This window comes from Thamnophis sirtalis, unplaced genomic scaffold (assembly GCF_051295495.1).
Source record: "Thamnophis sirtalis isolate CommonGarterSnake01/CBP01778 unplaced genomic scaffold, rThaSir2_p1.2 scaffold_6, whole genome shotgun sequence".
NCBI lineage: Eukaryota > Metazoa > Chordata > Lepidosauria > Squamata > Natricidae > Thamnophis > Thamnophis sirtalis.
Window position 1 is genome coordinate 37,960,043 of NW_028261386.1, and position 15,181 is coordinate 37,975,223.

The window sequence follows — 15,181 nt, forward strand, 5'->3', positions numbered from 1 at the left end:
ATGCTTATGCTACCTTAGTAATTCATTTTTGCATTATCTTTATTGGACCTGGCTCTTCTGTTTCAAGTACATTTGTATTGTTGGGGCAAATGTACACATAGACGTAGGAAATATTAGCACTGAAATCAGGATGCATTGCATCAAATACAGAAGGTATGCCATATTAAAACTTAGTATATAAAATAATTACAGATAGCACAAACAAAAATCATTGACAAACATCCTGGTATTGACAAATTGTAATGTGGTGAATCAGCTTAAAAATATGATAGGCTATATCCTGTTTATAGCACATAAATTTTTGATCTCTAATCTTTTCCTAAATGGGAGGGAACCACTTTCAGTTACATTTTGTGAAGATCGTTTTATATAAACAACAAACACTTATTGTAATCTCCATTCACAAACCTTGTGATCAGTTCTTACCCTTTCCTTTTTAAACTTTTGAAAAAACTAGTTGTTCTAAATGTACTAAGAATATTTTTCATAGCATGCTTTTTTTGTGCGCATGTGCGAATCACGAATGGCTGCTAGCCCGTCTCTGCTCCGGCTAGGTGGACGGAAAAATACAGGAAACATCACCGAGCCTAGTCGGAACAGGTGCGAGAGGGAATCCTAAAGATAGAGGGGGATTCGGGGGCTATGAATAGGTGGCTGCCGGAGGGTTACAGCTCTCTGAACGGCCCCTGGGCTACACGACCGCCCCTGATAGTCCTCCGACCTCCCAACGACAGAGGAAATGGCGGCACGCTGACGGCGCTTCTCCCTGGCGGTTTCCAACGCGCCCAGCGTCTTTTGACTCTGCTACAAAGTTTTCGACCGGGAGAGGCCCCGAAATTGGATTTTTGGTGGACAGTGGTGCTAGAGAGGGGGTGGCTGGTGGCTGAAAGCGGACGGCACTGAGGAGCTTGGGTGGCTGGCGGCATTTGTTTTGCCCGCCGCTACCGCGGCGTTCCTCCTAGAGGCCCCCCCCCCACCGCCTTACCAGCTGGCGACGATCAGGATACATCTCAGCCTTTCCCTGGCCTTTTCCAAGCTTTCGGTTTTGCTATCTATGACGGAGAGGAGCCTGAAGGAGCCCCTGGACTTTTTACAAGCTTACCTGTTAAGGTCTGAATTGAACTGGGAGTTAAAGTGGGAACTGTCGTGTCAGAGAGAGGGTAGCAGCCTTGGATACCAACAGAGGGGATTGTTTAGCAGGCATTACGCCCCCCCCCAGGTATCTACCCCTCTTTCATACGATCCTAACGACTATGGAGATTACTCCCTTTATTTGGTCACCTTTACCATCTGACTCTCCCCCGGTGCCCTTTTGTTGGTCACCTGGTATTCCCCTATTGAGGCACCCTATCATCTGGCCGCCTCTAACTGTGGACTTTGGACCTTTCGGCCTGCTGGTACAGCTGTTTCTGACTATTACTTTCCATCATTGTCTTGGGGACTCTATCTGGAATACAATTTATAGAAAAGTCACCTGTTGCTCCCAATTATCTTGGACCTTTTGGCCGTTAAGAGGAGGACCCAACTTACCCCCCCGAATACCCCGCCCGGGTTATAGCTGGACTTCAGCCATCGTGAACATTAAGATCTATCAAGCCTTGGCAGGCTTCGCACCTTAATTCTAATTTTAGCGCAATTTTCTTCTATCCTTTTTCTTCTCTTGTCTCCTTTCTTTCTGTGTTTGGGATATGTCTGGTAGATATGTATGACTGTGTGAATGTGCCCACTTTTATTGCCCTATACTTGCTGTATTTTGTGTTTTAACTATCACGTGGGGATTGATTGAGTGAACGAATGAGTGTGTCTGATTCGGAGGGCCTGGCATGGAATGCGGGAGCTATAGGTGTGGGTGGGGGGACCACAGACACGGGAGTGGGTCGGAGCATTATGGTCGTAACGGGGAGGGGCAGATATGGCGGGGACTTTAGGGCTGGCCATTACCAGGGAAGGAGGGATCGCTACGTAATAGAGATCCCTCCTTCCGGCCCTATGAGTCCCACTCCGAGACCAGATGGCGCGAGTAACAAGGACCCTGGTCTCCGGCTGTTGTCGCTAAACGCCAGGTCTGTTGTCCACAAAGCTCCCCTCGTCCGGGACTTAATTTTAGACGAGGGGGCAGACCTGGCGTGTATTACTGAAACCTGGCTGGGCCCGGAGGGAGGAGTCCCCCTCGTAGAAATGTGCCCAGAAGGATTTCAGGTGCTTCATCAGCCGAGAGCTCAGAGAAGGGGTGGGGGTGTGGCTATTGTTATTCGGGAGTCTTTTGTTCCTCGTAGGATCCCTGCTCCGGAGCTTGTCGGGTGTGAGTCCCTGCTGCTGAAGTTGGACCTCAAGGGTCAAGTGGGCCTGCTGTTAACGTACCTGCCTCCCAACTGCGTTGCAGCAGCCCTCCCCTCGCTCCTCGAGTCGGTAGCCGAGCTGGCAGTTGAGTTCCCCAGGCTTATGGTCCTGGGGGACTTCAACTTGCCTACGCTCGGTGAACACTCTGATGGGGTGCGGGAGTTCATGGCTTCCATGACAGCCATGGGCTTGACCCAGATAATTCGGGGCCCTACCCACTCAGCGGGTCACACGCTCGACCTCGTATTTCTCTCGGAGCAGTGGAGTTGTGATCTTGGTCTGAGGGGTAATGAGATCATACCCCTGTCATGGTCAGACCACTGCCTACTGAGGCTTGACTTCCGGAGACCAAACCCCCACTGTAGGGAGGAGGAACCGACCAAGTGGTTCCGCCCCAAGCGACTGATGGACCCCTTGAGGTTCCAGACGGAGCTTGGGGTTATTCCTGACACTCTCGCCCACAATCCGGTAGAAACTCTGGTTGCTGCCTGGCACTCGGCAGCATCGGAGTCCCTTGACCGGATTGCGCCACTACGGCCACTCCGAGGTGGTGGATCCCGGAGGCCTCCTTGGTTCACCGAGGAGCTCCGGGAGAGGAAACGCCGAAGGAGACGCCTAGAGCACCTGTGGAGGTCCGATAGATCCGAATCGAACCGAGCACTTTTAACAACCTGCACCAAGGAATACATCAGGGCACTTAGGGCAACAAAAAGAGCATACATTGCCTCCTTGGTTGCGTCCGCCGAGTCCCGTCCAGCCGCCCTGTTTAGGATAACCCGTTCCCTCTTAAATAAGAGGGATACGGGGGACCCCTTGCAGGGTAGGGCTGAAGACTATGCCCAGTTCTTGGCGGACAAAGTTGCTCGGTTTCGGTCAGATCTGGACTCCACCCTTGCAGACCCAGCCGAGGCACGAGTGGACGACTTGGTAGACCAGCGCTGGGTTGAGTTTCAGGACGTTACCCCCGGGGACGTGGACAAGGCCATGAGGGCTGTGAGTGCCTCCACCTGTGTACTGGACCCGTGTCCCTCCTGGCTGGTAGCTAACAGCAGGGAGGTGACACGGAGCTGGATCCAAGCGGTTATTACCGCCTCGCTTCGGGAGGGGCACTTCCCCACCGCACTTAAAACGGCGGTGGTGAGACCCTTCCTGAAGAAACTATCTCTGGATCCAGCTGTACTTAACAACTATCGTCCAGTCTCCAACCTCCCCTTTATTGGGAAGGTTGTTGAGAAGGTGGTGGCCTACCAGCTTCAGTGGTCCTTGGAGGAAGCCGATTACCTGGACCCCTTCCAGTCCGGCTTCAGACCTGGTTACAGCACAGAAACCGCTTTGGTCGCATTGACCGATGATCTCTGGAGAGCCAGGGATGGAGGTCATCCCTCCATCTTGGTTCTTCTTGACCTCTCAGCGGCTTTCGATACCATCGACCATGGTATCCTTCTGCGACGACTGCGGGAGGTGGGGGTGGGAGGCACTGTTCTGCAGTGGTTCTCCTCCTACCTCTCGGACAGGTCGCAGTCGGTGTTGGTCGGGGGACAGAGATCGACCATGAGGCCCCTAACATATGGGGTGCCGCAGGGGTCGGTCCTGTCCCCCGTACTATTTAACATCTACATGAAACCGCTGGGCGAGATCATTCGGAGGCACGTGATAAGATACCATCAATATGCGGACGATACACAGCTGTATCTGTCCGCCCCGTGCCAACTCAATGAAGCGGTGGACGTGATGAACCAGGGTCTTGAGGCCGTTAGAGACTGGATGCAGGCTAACAAGCTTGTACTCAACCCAGAAAAGACCGAGTGGCTGTTGTGTTTCCCTCCCAACAATTTGGCTAGCATTCCATCACTCAGGCTGGGGGGCCAAATTTTACACCCCTCAGACAGGGTTCGCAACTTGGGAGTCCTCCTGGATCCACAGCTGACCTTTGATCACCACCTGTCGGCTGTGACCAGGGGGGCATTCGCCCAGGTTCGCCTGGTGCGCCAGTTGCGACCCTACCTGAATCGGGAGGCACTCACAACAGTCACTCGCGCCCTCGTGACCTCTAGGCTGGAATACTGCAACGTGCTCTACATGGGGCTGCCCTTGAAGAGCATCCGGCGACTTCAGCTAGTCCAGAATGCGGCCGCGCGAGTGATTGTGGGTGCACCTCGGTTCACCCACATAACACCTATCCTCCGCGAGCTGCACTGGCTACCTGTTGATCTCCGTGTGCGCTTCAAGATGCTTCTTACCACCTATAAAGCCCTCCATGGTAGTGGATCTGGGTACTTGGGAGACCGCCTCCTGCCGATTACCTCCTCGAGACCGATTAGATCTCATAGATTAGGCCTCCTCCGAGTGCCATCTGCCAGCCAGTGCCGGCTGGCCACTACGCGGAGGAGAGCCTTTTCAGTGGTAGCTCCGACCCTCTGGAACGAGCTCCCCGTGGGGATCCGTACCCTCACCACCCTTCAGACCTTCCACGTAGCCCTCAAGAACTGGCTATCCTGCCAGGCCTGGGGGTAGAGATTGATCTGCCCCCACCCGAATGTTGGATGAATGTTGTTTACTTTTTAATTATATGTAATGTTATATGTTATTGTCTGTATCCCCCTTCCTATGAGTTGTTAGCCGCCCTGAGTCCCCTCAGGGAAAAGGGCGGCCTATAAATAAATCTATTCAATTCAATTCAATTCAAATTCAAATCATGGTGTGTTGAATGAGTTACTAAATTTACAGATTATGCTAAACTTTGAAGTAATTTGCTTGCATTTCACTCAGGCAACCTAAGATGCTTATGCTACCTTAGTAATTCATTTTTGCATTATCTTTATTGGACCTGGCTCTTCTGTTTCAAGTACATTTGTATTGTTGGGGCAAATGTACACATAGACGTAGGAAATATTAGCACTGAAATCAGGATGCATTGCATCAAATACAGAAGGTATGCCATATTAAAACTTAGTATATAAAATAATTACAGATAGCACAAACAAAAATCATTGACAAACATCCTGGTATTGACAAATTGTAATGTGGTGAATCAGCTTAAAAATATGATAGGCTATATCCTGTTTATAGCACATAAATTTTTGATCTCTAATCTTTTCCTAAATGGGAGGGAACCACTTTCAGTTACATTTTGTGAAGATCGTTTTATATAAACAACAAACACTTATTGTAATCTCCATTCACAAACCTTGTGATCAGTTCTTACCCTTTCCTTTTTAAACTTTTGAAAAAACTAGTTGTTCTAAATGTACCAAGAATATTTTTCATAGCATGCTTTTGCAAATGTAGCTCTGCTGAGAACTTACTGCAAATCCATTATTTCTTTAGAGCAACATTTCTCAACCTAAGACACTTTAAGATGTGCAATTCCCAGAGCAAGTTCCCTTTGTTAGAGAATGGTACATTATCATATTTTAAATCCTACTGTAGGTTACTTTGTTTAAGTATAAATGTACTTTTTTTCAGAGCATGATTCTCTAATAAAGAAAGATGGTGCGTAGAATTTCATATCATGTGAACAAACTTTTATTCATGCAGTTCATCTTTCATTTTCATTTTCTCATCCCAGAGTATTTTGCCCCCCAAATAGTGCCCTGAAGAAGATTTGAGGGCAATGAAAGTAAATGTAGGCAGAAGAAATAGCTCTTTCTCCCTGTGCCCTGTTGCTGAAGCCGTTCTGTTGACAGAAGGCACTAAGGGAATATAACCTATTAAAACACCATTTATATATTAGATGTATATTTCCTTCCCATTCAGGAGACTGAAATTGTGAAATGCGGGTGTTTTTAAATTCTGTTTGCTGGACTAAGCTTTCTTTTTAGTATGTCACAAAAAGTTCCTTTTGAGTGCACTGGATATGCTGACTCAAAGGAATAGGGATCTCAGCTTACTTGGGTATTTCCTTCCTGGGGCTAGGGGTAGTTGGAGAGGAGGGAATGAGTTTAATTGGACAGTGGACAGAAGAGGAAGAAAGTAGAAGAATGTGCTTTTCATGAGGGGTAATCCTGAAACTATTTCTCCACTGACAGTTTTTAGAATCTCAATTGCGTTAACTGCCTTGGCCTCTTTATTTTTTAGAAGCTCTGGTTTCTTTTTAAAATGTTGCAGCTATAAGTCATGAGAGGGAAATTAACTAAAAGTATGAAAATGAAAGTTTTAGGTAGTACATTGCTATTAATGAACATCATTTTCAAAATGAGTATTTAAAGTAATTTTCCACTTCACCAAAATAGTTGAATGACTCAGCCTTTCTTTTTTTATGGGAGATAAATATAATTGTTGAATGTTTAGAGAGATAAATGAATGGAAACAAGTATATAACTCAGGGGGGAAAATGAAACATGACTGGAAAACCTGGAATTTCCTTTCCTTTTTCATTGTTTTTATTCAACCTGAGCCAAACACCTGCCCATAGTAATCCCAAAGGAAGACAATAATTGCTCATAAGGCAGCTGTAATCCCCATACCCACAATTCCTAAAGAATTCACAGGAATAAAATTATGATGTTATTATCATATTGTATTTCTTTCTCCACCAGGTATGCTTTTAGTGGACAAGAAACAGACCTGGCTGTAAATTACAGAGTCAAAAAATCTTATGGCCGCAGAACTGTGGAACTGACATGTAAGTTTTAGATAAATGTTACAATCCTTTATGTGAAGGGAGACCATTTATAAAATAGAGCATATAAGATGAGAGGAGAATTATGCATAAACACATATTCACACACACACACACACACACACACACACACACACACAAACAGAATAAGCTCAGGGATGAACTGTGAAATCCTTGGTGCTTTTTGAGCTTGGTTGTTTGCTCACCTATCAATAGACATATGAAGATAAACCACATTTACTGACCATTTAAAAGAGGCAATTAAAAGAGCTAAGAAGGAAACCAAAAGACACTTCCCCTCCAGCAGCCTACTCCCAGAGAAGCAGAGATTAATCAAGAAACTATCAAGGAGAAAACCACACCTCTACCAACATTGGCAGGCCAAGCTAGGGTATATAAACAAGGAGCAAACCCCACACTCACTAGCATTGATAATGTTACCTAGTACTGTATGTGTAACTGCCACTTGTGCAATTCAGCCATTTGCAGTACACTATATAAATCCTGTCTGGGTTTGTACTTCATACTAAACTATATAGTTAGTCATTAAATAAACCACAATTAGATGTATTGATAGGACTATAAATACTTGACTATGAAAGCTTGCGGCTAGCCAAGATATTACAGCATTTCAGAATGTTTTACTTGAAACATTTCAGCCTGTAATTCTAGAACTTGCAGTTTTCAATTCCTATGATCTGTTATTGAAGTCAGTTACATTTCTTTCCTGAAGCATCCTGAAGATGATTGCACTCCGTACACAGAGACAGCCATTTTTAATCTATTTATCTATAAGATATTTGAAGTTCACATCTGAAAATTTTGAGCACCACTATCTCGGTAGATATATTCCAGGAGTTAAAGTCACATACTTGAAGGGTGACCAAGTTGGAGAAGGCTGCTTTTAAGTTCTCCCTTGATATGGGAGAGGAGAGTTGGTGCCACACAGTAGGACCAAATAATATACAGAAGTCATTGACTGATCTATTTTCTAAATATGGGGAAATTCAGATCATTCATTCTGTCCCTCTTGGATCAGGCAATTTCTATGACATTTGTATGGACTCATGTCCCTAACTCATACTGTTATGCATGCTATATAATTATAGATATCAAAATTCCTTGTCCCAGGAATGGAATGTTCTAAGAAACACTAGAACATTCAATATCTTTTCTGGATCCACTTTTTCTGGAGATGTTCCAACAATTTTCTAGAAGTAAATATTCTGGGGAGTACGCAATTGTTCATGGTGTTCCATTGGTGGTCTTCTCCTGCAAAATCAATCATAGCTAGAGAGACTGTAATTATTCATACTGCAGGTGGAGAAAATCTCTTATTTGAATACATTGTCCCAGGAAAATTTACTATACATAATGCATTGGAAAGAATCTTCCTTAATAACCAGGCTCTCTGTAAGAAGAAAAGCTTCCTATCTCCTAAGGATGAAATATTTAATTCATAGCAACCCTAAGTAATATAAAGAAAACTTATCTAATACTGGAAACATTTGTAGCCATATGTTGAATAGCTCTAAATCAGGGGTGTCAAACTCAAGGCCTGCGGGCCACATCCGCCCACAGAGGGCTTACTTCTGGCCCATAGGACCACCCTGGAAACAGCGAAGTATTGGCCCACAGTGCCTCTGCCAATGGAAACAGAGCTCAGGCCACCACAAGCACCCCCAACATGAGTGATGTCAAGCTGGCCATGTCCACCCTAGCCATGCCCATTCGACCCCCTAAGGTCAAACACAACTCTGATGTGGTTTTCAATGAAATCAAGCTTTGAATCTAAATCATAAAATAGCAGTTCTCTACTGCAGGATTTAATGATGTCTTCCCGTATCAAGTATGCAATCAGGAAACCCATATAGTAAACATATATATCTCATATCTCATTTGTACATTACGTTCCCAGTGGGTAACCTAGGAGTAAGTGAAGAACTTCAGGAAAAACTCCACGATGTTATGATTGTCCGAAACAACTTGACCCTAGGAAAAATCTTGGGAGAAGGTGAGTACCATCCATCTATGCAGTTGTCATAACTATCAAGCAAGGCATCTTTCCTCAGCCTGCATAAACTGAGTCAAGTTTATGGTAAAAGCATTTCATTTGCATACCAGCTCCCTTAGAAAATTACCAATCAGATATGTTCCAAAGAACAGCTTATATTAAACAAAATAAGCAGGAGTCTTGTAAATTAAAAAATATGTTATTGTATCACTTAGTTTGTTAATTTATTATAGTCATGGGCCAGAGCAACTTATATATAAAATAATAATAAAACCGATACTTCAAAATTGAAATATTACTAAAAATAGCAAAATGCAGAAACTTTTCTTAACTTCAAACACTATTCATACTTTCCCCAAAACAGTTGTTTATGTTCCAGTGTAGTCAAGATTCAGAATCTAACTAGACTTTCTGAGATCTTCACTACATGATCAGCTGATGGATATATCAGTCCCACTCAAATATTTCTATAAAAGAAGCAGTACATGACCTACAGTTTGAATTTCCTTATTGCTATAGAGATGCTGTTGTTTGCAAAACCTCCCTGCCAAATAAGCATTGGCAAGAGAATTAGAGCAGGCCAATAAAACATCTCTTCTGGTATCTTTGAAGACTATATTAAATAAATATTAGCCAAGTGCAGTGCTTTTTCCTGGTCTGAATGGAAGGAAGTAAAATGGGCACAGGTTGAAATTATGTTGGAGGTCAGTATCTCTAGTATGCTGACATGGTCTGATCAAAGTCCAATGCATTAGACCAAAATCCACAATTCCCTAGATTGGCATTAAGTGATTTCCACCAAGCAAAAAAAAAAAAAAATCTTTTAAGTGATCAAAACAACCCGACTAATTGAGAATTAATTTAAGGTAAGAGCTAATACAGTACATACGTTTTGCAGAGTTTCAATTGATACTATTTCAGTCACAGGGCAAAAGGATGAATTTGGAAGTCATTGAGGAACCAAAAAGATGTCATTAAAAAAAAAACTATTTCAAAGGTTTCTAATGCCTACATATAAAATAGCTATAAGGTAGCTGTGGTATTACGCTGGCTTCAAACACTTTTAGCCCACTTTGTTATATAATTACTTCCTTTTGTACAGACAAATTTTAAGATGCCAACTAGACTTCTTTTCACCATCTCTTTTAATGATTAAATCTGAGCCTTCTAAGTGCCTGTAGTTTGGAAAACAATTCTGAGAAATGTAAAAATCTGAACCTGTTGAGTAACATTCTTTCTGCTGTTGCCATCTTTGTTTATATCAAAGGGGTCTCTTTGAAAGTATCCTAATTTCCATTTTGATAGTCAAAACTTAGGTTATTTTCCATGCTAGATGGGGCAGCTGATCTAAATCCTATCTGCTATATATAATGTTGAGATAATGGCTGTGCCATCTTCATAAAAAAGTAAAGCAATTGCTCTTTACTTTATATGAAAGTGATGTCAAATGAGGATTATATAACTTTTAAAATGTTGTAAACATAGTCCGTTAAGATTCCAGTTCAAGATTTCTTTCAAGTATAGTACTTTGTTAACTCTCACATGACTCTTTGTAACGTATATTGTGCAAAGTATTGTACAGTAATAATATTTCATTTCTAGGTAATAAATATTTAAATGTCATTAACCCAGTCACTCTGATAGTTTAGACTCTTAGCTGAAGACAAATTTCTAATTTCTATCAGACTCATCCTTCTATCCATACCCCTCTCCAAATTCTTTTTACCTAAATTCTAGTGATCTGCAATATCTAGTAGTAATGTCAATAATACAAGTGAAGATATCTGTCACACTGGATTGACCCTTTAACAGTTTCCAATGCATGCCCAGATTTGCAGTTTAACTTTAATACTATTAAAGTATTCACTAAATTCTCAAAATGTCATAATTGTAGCCCTTTGCACTGGCTATTCTGTGAACCTTTTTTTTTCCAGGAGAAAGTTCTCTTGTTCTGTTCCAACCACGTTTTTTATAAAACTTCTGTCCCTGCCACATTTTAATTTTATCCCTAGTTGGGCTGTGAAGCGAGAAGTAAATCCAAAGAGAGTGGGGAGGCAGAAGGAATAGTCTAAGAATGAGTTTGTAGAAGATCATTAATGGCCATGGTAGAGATTAAGATCATTTACGTCCTTTTTACCAATGTTTCAATGCAGATTTTACCTTTGTTTTTCCTGTGAATGTATGTAATCTCAGCAAACTCTGGATTAAATAGCTTGATAACATGAGATAAGTATGCTTCATGAAGCAGCTGAGCCTATCCCCATTAGTACTTTGTTGATCTGAAGAATCCTCTCAATCCTGTTAACTAAATTTTGAAATGGGATTTTAGGTATGGAGACAAACATGGTATTATTTCTCCATTTAGGGGAATTTGGATCAGTCATGGAAGGGAGTCTCAGTAATCCTGATGGAACCACTCAGAAAGTTGCTGTGAAAACAATGAAATGTAAGTATTGTCTGGTCTCTACAGATCTAAATTAATTTTTGTTTAAGAAATATTCAGGAGTATTTAAAAACATAGATAATCAAACAATGTTGTAGAACTCCTCCAAAAAGAGAAAATCCTTTCCAATTAAGAATCCAGAAAATTATGAAGAGACAGAAGGTTGTCTATTACTCAGTGATCTATTGTTAAAAGGTATATACTACTTTTCATTTTATCAAGTACAGTATATCAGAATAATTTAAAAAATAATCACATATCTTCTAGCAGTGCTTATTAAAAAGCTAATCTCTGTTTTGAGGATTTTTCTCTCTGATACTACCTAAGGAAAACAATCAGATTATAAAATAATCTCATATTCCATCTTGCATTCAATTCTATAATCTTGTTAGTTTCTAAGTAGAAGTTTATGTTTGAGAATGTAGGTCTTATCACAATTTAATTGTGAAAGTTGTGGTGTTTGCACATAATTTCAGTGAAAATTAGAAACTTGCCTTGAAACATTAAAGAGCCTGCTTCCAGTTATGCAATCGAAGCAACAACTTTCATTTAGTTATGCTGCATTCCTTTGTTCTGACATTTGACTACAATCATGAGGAACAATGCTAGTCTTAATTTTCACCACAATAACCTACTCATACATCTGATCACAAGGGATAATGTTCTGTTAACAGATGCTTAGAATAAGCTAAAGTTTCCTTTGAACATGCAAAAAATTGTGCTGTATTTAAAATATTAATTTCTTACTAAACCTTTTTATTTATTCTATTATATTTCAGTGGACAGCTTTTCCCAACGAGAGATTGAAGAGTTCCTCAGAGAAGCAGCTTGTATGAAAGACTTTGATCACCCAAATGTCATCAAACTTCTTGGTGAGTCAACTAGGAAACAGTGCTTCTTGGGTAAAAATATTTTATTCACAGCCCAATAGAAAATCATTATAAATGCCTAAATCCATGTTAAGCACTTTTTCTACTTATCGATTACATACAGAAAAAAATGTAAGCACAAGATAACTTGCATGCATCAGGAGATAATTGTACATTTCAAAAACTTCCAGAGGATGTTCATATTAGCAATTCATTGCTAAATTTGTTATTTGAACTATCACTGACAATATCTTTATCCATATTTGGACAATAGTAGATTAGTAATGCATCTGTATGAAATTTCAGCAAGATGTTGTACTACGAAGATTGCTAAATTACTAAAATTATAATCCAGTTTATTTGGAACACACTATATTGGAAAAGATTAATTTACTGAATTAGTCACCACAGTGATTTATGGCCTAGAAAATTAGATACAAACAATTGATCTTCTTTGATTCTAATTAAACAGAACTACCTCAGTCAAAAACAACATATCATTAAATATGTTTGCTAAGTAAGTAATATTAGAGGGGGATTGTTTGATATCTAAATCATAAACCCTATCTTCTACAAGAAGTAACCAAATAAATCAGGTAGGTGTTTAATTTGTTTTTGTATGGCTGTTTTGTTTTTCCCCTTGCAACTGGAACATTACTGTGTGCATTTTGTTGTCTTTATTGTGAGATCTTGAACCAATTCTCTGTTTATACTTTCTGGTCTGCTTTAATGATCGAAACAAATGAATTTGAAACTGGATTATCTTATAAAAGACAATTTTAAATGGTTGCTCCTTTAGTTTAAAAAAAATATTCTTATTCTACTTGATGTTATTATGTCAGAGACCTATATGGCTTCACTGTGACGATGTTTAGAGAATTGTTGAAAACTTGGCTGTTCTTCCAAGCCTTGGGGCAAAGGTTGAGCCCTTATAGGGTGCTTTTTTGTTATTTAGTGTTTGTCTTCTGGATGCTTATATTTTATTTCTTTTTATTGTTCATTGCTTTTAAAAGTGTAACTCACCCAGAATCATCTGGAATCAGGTGGCTCCTAAATCGCAATAAAAAAATAGTTGAGAGATGTGCAACTTTAAAAAGTAAACCTTTTTTAGCTTTACAAGTAAAGATAAAACTAGGTAATAGGCAAAAAAACTGAATTCATTTTCTTGATTCTTGATTCATTTTCTTTATCCTTTTCAGGTGTATGCATAGAACCCAGTTCTCAGCAGATTCCAAAGCCCATGGTGATTCTTCCATTTATGAAATATGGAGATTTGCATAGCTTTCTTCTTCGGTTAAGGATTGGAGTGGGTTCCCAGGTAAGCAACAAGATTGTAAAAACCCCTTGACACATGATGTCACATAATGGTCTTTTGATCATCAGTTATAAAATGCCTGTTTATTAAACAAACCTCACCAGCTTATTTTACATTCTCTCTAGCCTCCTATAATGTTTTCTATTATGTCAGCTTGCTTTTGATATTTTTTGCTGGGCATTAAAATATACTTTCAAAAAAATAATGGGTTATATATCCACATCCTTCAATGTGAAGCTTAGAGTCATCTTGGAATTAAGGGTGTTGCTGAGAGTTTTGTTTTACTTTTTAATAAAAAAATTAAAAGAATATTTAAAGTCAAACAAATGGGATAGAAACCCTGACAGGCACCAAAGGATGCTAATGTGTTGCAAAGCACTTTAGCAGTTAGCAGTTAGACTTATATACCGCTTCATAGGGCTTTCAGCCCTCTCTAAGCGGTTTACAGAGTCAGCATATCGCCCCCACAGTCTGGGTCCTCATTTTACCCACCTCGGAAGGATGGAAGGCTGAGTCAACCTTGAGCCGGTGAGATTTGAACTGCTGAACTGCAGATAACAGTCAGCTGAAGTGGCCTGCAGTACTGCACCCTAACCACTGTGCCACTCGGCTCTTAGTTTTCAAAAGAAATAAAACAGAAAAAAGCTAACAATCTAATCAAATTTACAGTTCAAAAATGTCTTTTGGCATTTAACAACAAGTCCTAGGAAACAAAATGACAGAGTTATCTTGAACCGGACAAATAAGTTACCACTGGCAAGTTTGTGGCACTAGTAAAACAAAAATAAAAAAATTAACTCTTGATCATATAGATATCTCTATGAAAATCTTTTTTTCAATCTGTACAAAAGGTCTTTCTTCATAAATTATTTTTTTTATAATTTAATGGCTGTCTACTATGTGATGTTTAAGTAATCGATTATTATTATTTTTATGTACAGAGGATACATTTTGCAAATCTTACGCAGATAATGTGTATGGCACTTCGTTCAGATTTTCCAACAGCATCTATTCCTTCCAGTGTTTCTCAAATCTTGGAAATTTAAGATGTATGGATTTCAACTCCCAAAATCCCACATCCAGTTATGACTGGGGAATTCTGACAATTGAAGTCCACACATTTTAAAGTTGCCAAGTTTGAGAAACACTGTTTTAACTCAAAGTTTAGCTAATGGAAAGAGAAGATCAAGTAGTAAATAACTCCTCTTCTTCTTTTTTGGAAACATGCCACCTCCAAGGAACAAGATGCAAGGAATCTGAACTCTGACAAAGCAGTCAATTCAAGGGAGCATAGAACCAATAATACCACAACTTTTTTTCTTTAAAAAAATAAAAAAATAGAAAACAAAAACAAAATGTATTTCTTATGTCTATGTAATTTATTAGAATCTACACTTCTCAGAGCAGCATTGACTTGAAACTATGAAATGTCACTGACATCTGTACTTGAATACTCACATAAAATTTAAAAACTAAAAAGGAAAACAAAAAGTGAAAAGAAGAATTGCTTAGGCCTAGCTCCCGAGCTAGGGTGATTTGGTCTGTGGTAACAGGGAGGGCCAGCAACCTGTCCCATTAG

At 40.5% G+C, this 15,181-nt stretch overlaps 1 protein-coding gene across 3 annotated transcripts in view; it reads left to right on the forward strand.

Annotated features, from left to right (window-relative positions):
* MERTK (MER proto-oncogene, tyrosine kinase) overlaps positions 1-15,181 on the forward strand; it is a 68,116-nt gene that overhangs the window by 43,156 nt on the left and 9,779 nt on the right. For all 3 annotated transcript variants that reach the window (XM_087717625.1, XM_087717627.1, XM_087717628.1), the window contains 5 exons: positions 6,879-6,964; positions 8,880-8,975; positions 11,341-11,421; positions 12,198-12,290; positions 13,487-13,605. In XM_087717625.1, the coding sequence (XP_087573751.1) occupies positions 6,879-6,964; positions 8,880-8,975; positions 11,341-11,421; positions 12,198-12,290; positions 13,487-13,605 (475 nt within the window). The remainder of the gene's footprint in view (positions 1-6,878; positions 6,965-8,879; positions 8,976-11,340; positions 11,422-12,197; positions 12,291-13,486; positions 13,606-15,181) is intronic.